Consider the following 14,458-nt stretch of genomic DNA (forward strand, 5'->3'; position numbering starts at 1 on the left):
CGGTGTATTATTAAAAATCGTCTCATTTGTGATAGGTTACATGTTCAAGCTCTCACTCGTCATTTTTAGTGACACTATAACGTGATTTTTTTTCTATATATATAAATGTTCTTTGAGTTCAAAAACATTTTTATAAAAAATTAAGTTTATATCTAAAACAATATTTTTTAAAATCAATCGTTCATTATTCATATGGTAATTACTTAGAAATTATAGTTATGATATTTTTTAATTAATTAACCATATAAAAAATATTTATATATTCAAATCAAACTCTCGTGTTCTTTTATATAAATGTTCAAAACTTTTTCAGGTTATTTAAAAAAAAAAAAATACGTCAATATTTTTTCTCTTTCTCTCTCTCAATAATCATTGATTATTTTCATTGCCTCCATTTGTAAACATTCATCTAAATTTTGTGTAAAAAACCTTCAAGTCAGCAAATTTTTAACTGTTATAAAAAATGGTCTCTTAGAGTTTTTTTTATTTGTGTTGCTAAACTCAATTTTATTGGTGGAATGGTTGACTTTCATGACGATTTTTTTTACTAACGGACCCCATAAATAACATCTTAAAAATGCATTTTCACCACCCTAACATTTATTACTATTATTATTATTTAAAAAAAGTACACACATTGACCCACATAAAATATATTCAAACACTTAACAAGCACATTCTCCCTCTAATACTCATCTTAATAAGCACGAAGCATACTCTAAGATCAATTGACAAAAGGTTTCAAAGTGCATTGTGGCTACCATTTTTGTCTTCTATATATGTTTTCATCTTTAAGAATTTTGTGCTGAAATTTTTATATGTTCATTTTTTAGGGGTTTGAACTGAAAATATGGGAAGAAACATTGCTTGTATTAGGGTTGATACCTCAATTGGGGGCAAATCCAAGAAAGGAAGAAACAACAAAGATGTTGTTCATGGAACTTCTGAAGAAGGTTCAAGATTTTGGAAGAAATTGAGGATTTTCTTAGGTTGCATGCTTTGGAGTTCCAAAGGGGAAGCTTCAACCAGAAACAAAATCAATCAAGGTAAAAATGGTGTATAAATATAGATATTCTTACCTTGTTTCACCATTCTTGTTAAGAGTTCATATTTGTTTCCTGTTCCAATTAAAGATTTTCTTTTAATAAAGGCTTATATTGAATTACTTAATTCCTATATGGCATGTAATTATAAGAACACTTACTTCAAATCATATCAATTATCACATTAGTTTTCTTTTTCTTTAATTAGGTGTTAATATATGCATAAACCTTTGTTCTCTCAATATATAGAAAAACACACACAAAATCAATTCCTTTCTAAAAATAAGTTTAACCAAATCTATGCATGTGTCAACAAAATTACTTCAATGGCAATTCAATATCTTCTTGGGATTGCAAATTAACTACATTTTATGTTGCTTATTATAACTTTGCTTTCACTCCAAAATCAGCAGAAAAAAATGTTAACAGTGATGTTGATAGACAGCAATCAATTGCCCAAAGATCCTCATCAAACAGAAGCTTAAGTAGCTATGCAAGATCGTGTGTTCCAGATCAAGAATTGTTTGAAGCTTCTTTGCTTCTTCGAAGGTTCACATTTCAAGATCTTATGTTGGCAACAAGGACTTTTAAGGTTGAGAATTTTCATGATGAAGAAGGGTTTGGAATTTTGTTGAAAGGTTGGATTAATCCATATGGGAACTATGCAGCAAGACCTGGAACAGGAATTCCAATTGCAGTGAAGGCCCTCAACTTGAATGAATCTCAAGATCATAAGGAATGGCTTGTATGTGATGCTAACCCTAACTAAATTTCTTCATTTGTTTGTTATTTTTTTATCTAAGCAAATTTACATTGACATGTCTTGTGATTTCTTGAGATTGCACACATCATTATTAACCCTTTTAAATACATTCCAATGGTATGTGTAATCTCAATATACTAGAGAAGGTGTTGATGAGTAAATTGCTCATTTTTTTTTTGTATAAAATGTTTACATCACTAACTGTTTATATTGTTTGTTAAAAAGTAAAATGTTTTCATTTTTTTTTTCAGGATGAAATTAGTTTTCTGGGTGAACTCAATCATCTAAATCTGGTTAAAATAGTAGGGTTTTGCATTGAGGATGGCAAAAGACTACTAGTGCATGAATATATGTGTCAAGGGAGCTTAGAGAAGCAACTATTCAGCAGTATGTCCCAATGTACCAAATAATTCATTATTTTTAAGTTATGGTTTGAAAATTTTATTTCAGTCTTTATTTTTTATTACTCCACTTTAACTTCATTGCTTTACTTAAAAAAAAAACTATTTTTATAATTAAAAATGAAAATATTTTTTTTTCTTTATAAACTTGTTTCCGTGCCACAAAAAATACATTATCATTGTTGATTTCAATCATTACCTTCATATCTCCAACCCTTCTTTTCTAACATACATTCCTTCCTTTTTCTTCCCATACACCAATTAATTATGCATAAACCATATTTCAATTTCTCTTTTGTACCTTTAATTTCATATTAAACACATGTTTTCAAAAGTGATTCATTTATGGGGAGAGTATCTCTCATTAGATTGATGTTTGCATTACCTTTATTCTTTATGTATCTATTAGATGGCAGAAGAGGTTATTAAGAAGGTTAAAATACTTCATAGAACTTTTCGATAAAAGGGAGAATAATAAATTAAATGCGTAAGTTGGGAACAATCTATAAAACTAAAAAGTGTGGAGAACTAGAAATTAAAGATTTAAAGTTATTTAATAAATCTTTGTTGGCGAAGTGAAAAATGAACATTGATTGTGGAGGTGGCAAGATCTAAGGAGAATATGTGGGTTTAGAGAAACAAGTTGTTGGTTCGAGGAAGTTGTAGAATGGAATATAAAAGGTGGTTAGTGTTGTTGTGTATTTATTAAAATAGAGGAAGGAATGTTTCACAAGCATAAGCCTATAAGCCTACACATGGTGAGAGTTTTCTAGTACTTGTATACGGGTTAGGACACTCTTAAAATGTCTTTTTTTTAATTTATTTAATACTTTACTGATAAAAAAAATTAACATGTGGTTAAAAGAAAGAACTCATGGATATGTATAATAAAATCTACTCAAAACTCAATTATATGGGTAGGATACAAGAAAGGATATGGATATGGATATGGGAGTTGGAGTGGAGATGGTCATGACCATGGTCATGGTTTTATTAGGAATAATAACGAAGTAGAGAACTTGATCCAATGGATTAGTCAAATACAACTAAAACAATTTAAAAAACATAAGTGATTGTGGAAAATCATACTGTTTAGGTACTTTTTTTTGATAAAAAAAATAAACATATTTAATAAAGCAAGAGTGTTTTGATGGGAGAGTATGGTGTGAAGATCAGTAAAATCTTGTCAAAGTTCCTAAACTATCTAACTTTATTAGAGCGTCCAATAGAATGTAAGCATATTTTAATATCGGTGGTGGATAGTCTCAATAGTGTCTAGACTCTTAGCTTCTATTAAGATTAGTGTCATTTGGAATAGTTGTCTTAGTGAGATTTCAATTTAGTAGTGGAAAACATTGTTTACATATCTTCTTTACTTGTTTAGATACCTTTCACAAAATTTAGTTAAGATAGTTTTTTACTACATATAGAACTTATAAGGATAATTGGAAACTAAATAAGAGTTGTAAGTTCAATTGTTACACTTTTTAAAGTGAGTTAAGTGAAAGTTCACTAACAAACATAAACTTTGAGTTGTAATATCTAGTTCATAATGAATTATATTCAAAATTTCGATTGAAGTTTGTTAACACTTCAATTGAACGACGTTATTTCTACATGTTGAATCTTTCTTGTTTCTTCCTTTATTTAGCTTTTACTTCTTATTTACAACTTTTTCTCTACTATCGTAATTTTATTTGTGTTGGTAGATGATCTTGTAGTGATTTATTTTTGTGTATATTCCACAAAAAAAGTGGTGTAGTGAATGTGAAATTCAATCACCATGACTTTCACAAAAGTATGGGGTTGAAAATTCACTAGATTGAATTATTTTGAATTGTAACAGTTGAAACTGCGTGCTTTTCTAATTCAATAAGTCCTCATTGAAGCACTCAAAGGTGAATTGAAGCTTAATGTAGCCACAATGGAGAAGGGCAAGAAAACGTTATTGGACAAGTCTCACAATGTGATTGTTCTTAGCTCAATAATAAGGTATTGAGGCAAGTTTGGAAGGGAAGATCGTAGGGAACTATAGACAAAGCTCAAGAGCTTGTACATGACAAAATTCGTAGTTAATTGTCAATATCTAAAGCACGTGTTGTACTTATACAGTGTTACACTGGTTCAAATGATTTTGGAATATGGTTGTTCAAATGTGAGCTCTTATGGTTGAATAAGACCTACTTGAAGCTCTAGAAGGTGAATCAAGGCTTGATGTATTCATGGCGTAGAAGGGAAAGAAAACATTGTTGGGGAAGGCTAAAAAATGTGATTGTTCTTAGCCTCGATAACAATGTATTGAGGCATATTTAGAAGAGGAAAATCACAACAAAGATTAAGGATGAACCTCATGAGCTTATACATGAAGAAATACCTAGTTAATCATTTATATGTTAAGTAAATGTTATACTCATACAAGGTGAGTAGTGAAAACGAAATTAATAAACAATTGGATAAATTCAATTAGTTGATTCTTGATTAAGAGAAATTGAAGTTCAGGTTGATTATGAGGATCAAGCATTCTTGTTGTTATGTTTGTTGCCTAAGGCGTATAATCATTTTAAGCAAATCTTGTTGTATGGAATATAGACTCTTTGTAGCTTCTTTCTCTCTTGAGGAAGTTCAGGCTGATCTAAGCTTGAAAGATATCAACGATAAGTTTGATGTTAAGTCATCTAATTTAGAAGACAACCTTGTAGGAAGGGGAAGATCCTCTACCAATGATAAATGAGGTGGTAGAAGGATGTTGAAGTCAATGTATTTCAATGGTGGGGGTGCATCGAATATTAGATGTTTCCATTGCAAAAAGGAAGGTCACACCAAAAGGTTATGTCTTGAGAATAAATAAAGGTTATAGATTATCTAGTTCGAATAGACCACCAACATTTGGTGAAACAACTTTAGTTGAAGACTTTTATAAATCACCAGAGGTCTATATTAGTGTAAAGTGATTGTGATTGGATATGGATTCTAATTACTTATTTCACATGACACATAATAATTTATGGCTCTAGGAGTTTACAAAACTTCAAGGAAATTCAATTCTCCTTGGTGATAACAAATCCTGTAAGATAACTAGAGTTGAAACACCAAGTCTTTTCCACATGATGGATCTAAGAGAGTGTTTGAAGAAGTTAGGCTTCCACCTAGCTTGAAATGTAACCTAATATCTCTCAGTGAACTTAAGAAGAAAGAATATATGTTTAAAGGTGAGTGGGGAATCTTGATGCTAATGAAGGAGTCCATGGTAGTGATGAAGGGTATGAGGAAAAATGACTTTTATGCCTTACAAGGTGTTGTACTATTTGTATTAGTGCTTCCTACTAAGAATACCATCTTGCCCAATACTGAGATATGACATAGAAATTTAGGTTATGTACGCAAGAAAAAAATAGTTCAGTTGTATAATCCAAGCTTGTTTGGAAATGACAGAGTTGAAATGTTGAAATTTTGTGATCATGGGGTCCAAGGGAAAGCTTGCAGGACCCAATTTAATGTAGAAAAACAGAGAACAAAAGGTATTATTAACTATGTTCATGCTAACCTACGGGGATTGTCTACAACTTGATCACACTCTTGCGAGATATTACTATCGATTGGAGATGACTATTTGAGGAAGTTCTGACTTTATCCTTAAAAGGCTAAGGACAAAGCTTTTGACAATTTCAAAATTTGGAAATATCTAGTAGAAAACTAAATCGATAAGACAATGAAGTGGTTTAGAATTGATAATAGTCTTTAATTTTGTTTAGAAATGTTTAAAAAGTTTTGTAAGAAGAATGGCATACAAAGGTATCAAATGATAGTCGGGACTTCACAACATAATTATCTAGTTTAAAGGTTTAATATGACCATTCTAATATGTTGGTGTTTCAAAGATGTTTTGGGCTAGAACTATTGTTGTTGTTTCCTACCTTATCAACAGATGTCCCATAATGACATTTCACTTGAAAAATCGTAAAGAAATCAAGTCAAGGAATTCCTCTAACCTTAAAAATTTGCAAATCTTTAGTTGTGTTGCTTGTACTCATATAAGGCAAGGGAAGTTAGATGTGTTTGTCAATAAATGCATGCTCCTATGTTATCCAAAAGGTGTGAAAAGGTATTGCCTGTGGTGTTTTAAGACAGGATTTAAGAAGTGTATCATCAATCAAGATATCATCTTCAATGAAATCGAGATGTCTCATAAGCCAGGAGTTTTAGAATGTGAGTCTAGATGTAGTTGTCATGGTGTGAATTTGAACATTAAGGTTGAGTTTGGCATAGAAAAAGCACCTGATTTTCTACAAAATGAAGATTTAAATGATTTGGTAAAAGATAGAAAAGGAGTTTCTGATGGAGATAGTTGGGTTGATGATTACAAAATTGATACAGTCAGAGCTAGGAGAACAATCGAAGCTTTGGAGAGGTATAAATACGCAGAGCTTATTATGTAGTCCTTAGTGGCTACAAGTGAGGTGTTAGAAGATGAACTTTTTAGCGTATGATTTTCCCTTACAAGTAAGAAGAAGTCTCAATAGTTAAAAGTCATGAATGAGGAGATAAAGTCACTTTATCTGAACAGTGCCTAGAATTTGATATGTACTCATTTTAGCCATTTGTTGGTCAGTTTTAAATGGATTTTCAAATGCAAGGATGGAAATCCCCTAAGAAATTGAACAAGTGGTTTGACAAGTTCATTACAAGTATTGATTTTAAAAGGAGCAAGTATGATCCTTATGCCTAGTTCAAGTTTGTAACAAAAAAATCATTATTATTGTTGTGTGTTGATAACATTCTAATAGCAATAAATATTAAACCTAAGGTTTAGAAGGTTAACGTTGAGTTAAATGACGAATTTGACATGAAGGATCATAAAGCTACTAGGTGATCTAGAACGTCTATATGTGTCTTAGGAGACCCACTTCAAATAATCCTTGACAAGTTTGGAGTGACGAACTTAAAGTTTGTTTTCCACCTCTTTCTTCACACTACAAGTTGAGTGATACACAATCTCCTAAGATGGTGTAGGAACAAAACTTTATAGAGTAATTCCATATGCAAAACTTTATAGAGTAATTCCATATGCAAAACTTTGCACTCACCCTAACATAGTCTATGTTGTGAGTTTTGTTAACAGGTTCATGTCAAACCTTAGACAAGCCACTAGTAAGCTCTTAAGTGGATCCTCTAAAATTTGAAAGGGAAACTTGGTAAAGTTCCAAATTATGATGAAACAAATTGGTATGCCAAAGATTCTCAACAGAAATTTATTTTGACTCATACCATATTAAGTGTTTGGACATCATAAAAATCTCTTACAATTTATGTATTACCTAGTTATGGTATTGTTATTAGCTGAAAGGTCAATGTATAGAAGGTAGTGATTTTGCCAACCACTGAAGTAGAGAACATTGTCTTGATCAAAGTGGTAACGAAATCCTTGTGGTAGAAGTGTCTAGGTAGGGAGTTGAGGGTGCAAGACTAGGTTTGAACTGTCTGCTGTGAGAACAACAATGTTATACAATTATCAAAGAATCAAGTATACATCAAAGAACAAAGCACATTGACATTAGGCTACACTTCTAAGAGAAGAGATTTCTCAGGGATTTGTGAAGGTGTGGAAGGTCTTAATAGGTTATACTCCTTTTATTATGATTGTGAACACTTTTCCAGACAAGTCTTCCATTGCTTGGATTTCATCCAACTGATTAGTGATTAAGCTTGTAATGAACTTAGTTGCAGACAAAAGTCTTACTCAAAAGATTTGTGTTGAACTAAGGTGGATATTTGTGAAGATTGGTTCATAAAATCTTGTCCAGGTACCTAAACCTAATAACTCCACCTGGGTGTCCAATAAAAGACATGTGTCTTCTCATATCAGTGGTAGATAGTCCTACTAGAGTGTCTAGCCTATTAGCTTCTACTGAGACTAATGTTGTCTAGAGTAATTGTCCTAGTTTTTTTTTATCGGCGAAAAATTAATTTAATAAAAATGAGCATTTCAGAAATGCTCCAACCCTTATACAAAGAAAAATAAAAAACCACTACAGCATGGAACACAACCAGAATATCTAACAACCTTGTAATAACATCCACCTAGCCCAAACCCAAATTGGCTTACTTACCTATCAGATATTGTTTTCTTACATAAGAAAACTAACTAACCTTACTTATGATTACAAAACTTCCCTTCTAGAGATCCCCTCAACCACTGCCCATTTGCCACCCCTTTATTAATCTTTGCTTCTGTCTCAGCAAATTGGGCACTTCCCCCTAATCCTCCTCCCCTCTACATAATTACCTTTTCCCAGCCATGTTCAATTTCTTGTTTTAGATCTGATCCATACAAGCCTAGATTTCCACCTTCTCTCCTTTGCATAAAGATCTTTGTCCAACTATGTTCACCATCCAGCTTTATCCAGATTTGCATAGGCTTCCATTTTCATATGCATTCTCTCCTCTTTTAATCTACGATATTCCAACTGCATTATGCCTAATTTGTCGCACCTTCACACCCTGAAAAACAAAAAACCAACCTTCCTAGCCTTTAGCTAAGACGTTGTTTCACATCTTTAATAAAAACACGTGTAATTAAGACATTGTATATCAAGATCTAACCCACACCGGCATAAATTTAAGTCTATATTCACCACCACATCCTCCACCCAGCCAACCTATACTTCATGTTGCAATCACATTGATGGTTGAGTTTTATGTCCATACTCCATCAGTATCCAGAAGCAACGCAACATGGTGACTTGGCAGTCATCTCCTATCAGTTAACCATTTAGCCAAAGCCCTTTTGCTAGCTCTGCATAGGATTTTTCGACAAGCCTCCTCATCTTTTATTTCTTTAAAACTTTGTTCCCAAGCCAAACTCTTTAATCCTTCTTTACTTTCCCAATTTGCACCTGTTGTCCCTCCTTCACATTGTCACTCAATACTTCTACATTAAATTTTACCAAACCTTTGTTTTTTATTCCACTATTCTATGCCTCTGCTTCTTCAATCTATTTTCACAACTTGTCTCTTCAATCCTTCACAACCTGCATAAGTGAAAATATTTCCTAGCCTTTAGCTAAGATAAAGTCATTCTACTATGGTTATAAACCACATGAAAGCATTAGCAAAAACAACCAAGTAATATACCAATAACCTCCTTCAAAACCTACAAAAACGTGAAATCTCCACCGTTGAACATTGTAACACTATCTTCTTTACTAACACCAATCCTTGTGTCCAGTAATGACCTACCCTTCCCAGCACTGGTTTTAAACTACTCATACTTCCGATAGAATTCCCATTTCTAATCATCTTTCACCCCTCACCCCTCACCTTCCACATTAAAATAAGCTTTTGATACATGAGATGAGATTCATAAGTCACTCTGAAAAAGAAAAACTAAAGGATTTCATCATGTTCTTCAACTAATTGTCCTACTGATGTTTTAACTCAGTAGTAAGAAATGTCTTCTCCACTTGTTTATGAACATTTCACGAAAGCTAATTGAGATGGTTATGTTATACTTTATAAAGTGAGTTGAGCAAGAGTTCATTGAGACAAAATATTTGATTTGTAATCCTTGGTTCATAATGAATTTTATCATGGACATGAATTGAATTTATTTTAAGGCTTCAATTGAACCATGTTACTTTAGTATGTTGATTCTTTATTATTTCTTCCTTTGTTTACCTTCTACTGATCTTTTGTGATTTCTTCTCTTTTATCGTAATTACATTTATGTTTGTAGATAGCTTTGTAGTGATTTTGTTCACTACATTCCACAACATATGTGATAAGTAATAGTCAAGTAGATATTCAATCATGTGGTCGTAATTCAACAAAGGAACATTTGTTGACTTTCTCTACTTTATAGTTAATCCATAGATATAACAAGAAATGGGTGATCATGTAGGTGACAATAATATATGGTATATAAAGTCGTAAAAATGGAACCATCTTTTAAAATAAACATTGTGAATGAAGAGGAATTTTTTTCTTATAACACAATAGAAAGCTTGGGTGTGGATCACATACCACATATATTTCTAGTAAAAGAATTTGAGTTTGAGGACAAAAAATTTCAAGGGAGAGTTACTAAATTGAATTGAGTGTTATTATGTTCTTGCAAGAGTTAGAGAAGTTCATTTTTTTTTTGCTTGTTCAGTTTTAGATTCAACAGTAATAATTACAACTATTCCTATTGGTTGGTGTACATTTGGTAAGTTTTTTTATATATGTTGTGTATATATAACTTGGGGGGTTAGCCGAAATCTTTATAAAAAAAATTAGGATTGATTTACAACAAGTGGGAGAGATTTTTCGCATTTGTGTATCCCTTGTCTGGTTTCATAGTGCATTAATTGTTATAGTTGAAATTAGGGAAATACATATGTGAAGTCTAGTAGAGGAAATAGTGGCTAGGTTATGGTATTCTAAGTGCATTGTGGATAAGCCAAGTGAGGTGATCATATGTAGAAATAGAAACTTGCGAGATAGGTTGAGTATTTGGATTAGAACTTTGGAGGCCTTAGGAATACCAATTTTTCAACACCAATGTATGTTAGGATTGGGTTGAAACATGTTGGAAAATGATGCTGACTAACCCCTTACATTTTGTGTAAATGGGTTAGGACATCCCTAAAATGTTCCACTTAATTTAATTAATTATTTGTTGATAAAAATATTTCTAAAAAGAGTCATATGTTATTTCAGAGACAACTTTTCTAGACTCCAAAAGACAATTTGTTTTTTTATCAATTATTCTTGACAATACTCTCTTTTAGTCTCTTAGTAAAAAAATGTTCTCAATCCATCACATTAAATATATAGGTGTAAACTCCCTCAAAGTTTCATATTTGGAACTACGAAAATGAAAGATGAAATACTTCGTCTTAGTGTGACGTATAACACCATTAATATAAATTGTTTTATTAATCTTGTTATATCTTCCTTTTAACATGAATCAATTTTTTCTTGTAAAATTGAAACATAACAACATATATTGACTCTTTATATTTCTACATTCCCCACATTGTTTCCTTCAATCCCATCTCAATAAACATAGTCGGCATCCCATAATTATTCTCTTTAATATATTTTTAGGCAAATTAGTACAATCTAAGGTTAGAAAATGATAACTTTCCACAAATCAAATGTACATTTACTTTTAAGTTTGGCGCAAATATTAATGTGAAAGTTGCCTTGTTATTAATGTTATTTTTTATCTCTATTTTAATGTTACTTTTTTAATGCGCTAAGTTGTACTTTTAATCTAATTTTGGATACCATTTCAAATTTATTTTGATTAAAACAGGATTAATTATTATTATACATGCTAGATAAATCATTGAATTAACAAGTTATATTGTGATGTATGAGCAGAAACTCTTCTACTTACATGGCCTATGAGAATGAAAATTGCAATTGGTGCTGCTAATGGCCTTGCATTTTTACACGAGGAAGCTTCAAGGCCAATAATATTTCCAGATTTTAAGACATCTAAGATCCTATTGGATATGGTAATAACTTTGCAATCTCTTACTATGTTAATTTTTATATAATACAACTTTTCCTACATCTTAATATCATTTTATCTCAGGACTACAATGCAAAACTTTGGGACTTTGGTCTTGTTCGAGAAATTCATGTAACAACTAAAGTAGTTGTAACAAAAGGCTATGAAGCTCCTGAGTATTTGATGTCAGGTTAGTCAGAATAACTTCTACCCAACATAAACTTGTCTAATTCGTTGGATCATCAAATGTTGTTTATCCTAAAGTAATATAGAAACATTAATTATACATAAAATAGAATATAGAAATCCATTACTCAAGTATAGACATATTATTCCTTTGTCTTGTTTTCTATCGTAGAACTTACTTGTCTGTAATACTTACTTGTCTGTAATACTTACTTGTCTGTAATAACATTTGTTCAAATAGGTTTTATGATAAACAACAAGACAAAACATCTGAAGATAAAACCTTTTTTAATATGGACTTACTGGAGCTCTTTCAAACAGGTAATTGGACAAATATACTAGTTTGAATATGAAAAGTTAGTTATGGTGTGTGTTGGTTATCCATACCCAACCATTTAGCTAAGCTAATGCAAAGATTTCCTCTACATTTGCCTTTTCAATGTGAAAAATAGTTCTAGTTATACCATTCTCACTTGGACAAAATAACATAGGAAATAGTCTTTTAGTCTTGGTTAGTTTATATATATATATATATATATATATATATATATATATATTAAGTTGAAAGATAAATATTAAGTGACTAAATGATGGAAAAAGTTTTGTAATCTTTGCCTATATGGGTTTTTATGTTCTTGTACCTACAATTAGTATGTATATTATCTTTGTTGATTACAAAAACATTAAACTAGTTTTTGGGTTAAAAGTTGAATAAATTCTTCTTACCAAATGGCAAAACATATAGATGACATAACTTCATCAAATAGAAACTCATACAACTACTGGTTAAAAACTCAACTACATACCAAAATCTCCATAATTAATTAGGGTCACACAAAATTTCTCCTTTTTAATTTGTCTTCTTATCACATTATTTGACTAATGACTTATGCATAATTTAAGCTTCCATGTAGTTTATGGTGCAAGTTTTTACTCAAATGGTTATTAACATTAAGAATGTTGTTGACACAGGCCACCTTACTTCTGAGAGCAATGTTTATAGCTTTGGGATTGTTCTGCTTGAAATGCTGACAGGAAGAAGAGCCTTGGATCAAACAATGGCTACAGAAGAACAAAACTTGGTAGAATGGTTGCGGCCTCGTCTAAAAAACAAAGCAAATTTTCATTATTTGATGGATCCTAGACTTGAAGGGCAATACCCAACAAAATGTGCTCATAGGACAATGAGGATAGCTACTCATTGTCTTCGTCTAGACCCTAAAACAAGACCCCTTATGAGTGAAGTAGTTCATAAGTTGAAGTATTTGCATGATGAGATGGTTAGTGAGGTTGGTCCCTCAACCTCACTTGGTAGAATGGATGTAGGTCCTTCAAACCATGATAGTGCTAACAAGTATGGCTTTGAAATAAGTTCATCACCAAATGTTTTAAGGTGCTTTCAAGCTTCACCACAGTGTCAATACTACCCTCTTCCTCTACCTCCACCTCCACCAAATCCTTGGCTTGGATCTTCATCTAACTCTTAAGGTTTCATCTTCATTCAACCTTTGTATGAAATTCTTGAGCATTTAACCATTTTTCTCCAAAATTTAGTGGAATTACCATGTTGTCTAGTTTATATTGTGGTTAACAATTTCAAAGTGTTAGCAATTTAAAGTACAAAGTAAAAAGAGCCTTTGGGTAGATTGTTATGGAAATTGGTCTCATGCATTTTTCTCATCCCTTATGAAAGCTATAATCTTTATTATATTTGTCCTAAAAAAATAGGAACTTTTTTGTTTACTATTTCTAAAAATAATTTTTTATTTTCTAAACTCTTTTTGACCTACATTTGAAAGTATTTGTCTCCTTAGCAAGTTTCTATTTTCCAAAAGTTTGTCGCCCTTCAACGAATCGCTTTAAGAAAACAAAAGGATTGAAACATCACTCAACTATTTCTGTTATTTATTTTTTAAACATTTTTCAAAACTTAATAAACTTTTCAATTACAATTTTATTGTTAACTTTCATGGAATTGTGTTGCATAACTTCTTTTTTAAAGCAAATTTATTAGTAAATTGAGGTGCAAGGAGTATCTTATAGCCCAAGTCAATTTTTTTATTACTCCATAACTTTTTTATTTCCAAAATTACTTTTTGATGAAAGAGTAGGATTTTTTTTTTTCATTTTTAAATTGTATAATTCGTACACTTTCAAAATTCTAAAATTCGAAATATGTATTAACACTTTTTTACATTTCTCTGCAGCTGGATTTTGAATGGTGAAATTTTTCGTACATGAAAAAAGCGAAGAAGAGAACAAATGAGGGTGGTGGAGGGTTTTTTTACTAAGGTTTAAATGGTAAATTCACCACCCATGGAGGTGCTGAACAAGATATGGAGGTGTAAATAGAAGCTAGCTTAGCCCAATTACATCGAGGTTGGAAGTACAATAATAAGGTATAAATAGAAATTTTTTCGCCAGTAGCACCTTGAACATAATTTTTACTGAGATAGTTCAAATTATATATAGAGATAGCACATTTTACTTTGCTACGCCATTTCGATTAAAAATACAGAAAAAAGAATTCTTTCAAAATTATTTATATAAGAATTTTTGCTTCAAA

The 14,458-nt window shown here is 31.4% G+C and overlaps 1 protein-coding gene across 1 annotated transcript; it reads left to right on the plus strand.

Annotated features, from left to right (window-relative positions):
• Window positions 1-850: 850 nt before the first annotated feature.
• On the plus strand, window positions 851-13,379 carry LOC137836601 (serine/threonine-protein kinase PBL34-like). The gene is made up of 6 exons (XM_068645263.1): window positions 851-1,046; window positions 1,457-1,788; window positions 2,058-2,193; window positions 11,574-11,710; window positions 11,791-11,896; window positions 12,865-13,379. Exons 1-6 carry the CDS (start codon window positions 851-853, stop codon window positions 13,377-13,379), a joined length of 1,422 nt encoding a protein of 473 aa, XP_068501364.1.
• The last annotated feature ends 1,079 nt before the right edge of the window (window positions 13,380-14,458 follow it).

This window comes from Phaseolus vulgaris, chromosome 4, assembly GCF_000499845.2.
Source record: "Phaseolus vulgaris cultivar G19833 chromosome 4, P. vulgaris v2.0, whole genome shotgun sequence".
NCBI lineage: Eukaryota > Viridiplantae > Streptophyta > Magnoliopsida > Fabales > Fabaceae > Phaseolus > Phaseolus vulgaris.

Coding starts and splice junctions, on each gene's coding strand:
- LOC137836601 (XM_068645263.1), top strand. CDS start 851: ATGGGAAGAAACATTGCTTGTATTAGGGTTGATACCTCAATTGGGGGC. Junction 1,789..2,057: donor AAGATCATAAGGAATGGCTT/GTATGTGATGCT, acceptor TTTTTTTTTCAG/GATGAAATTAGTTTTCTGGG. Junction 2,194..11,573: donor AGAGAAGCAACTATTCAGCA/GTATGTCCCAAT, acceptor ATGTATGAGCAG/AAACTCTTCTACTTACATGG.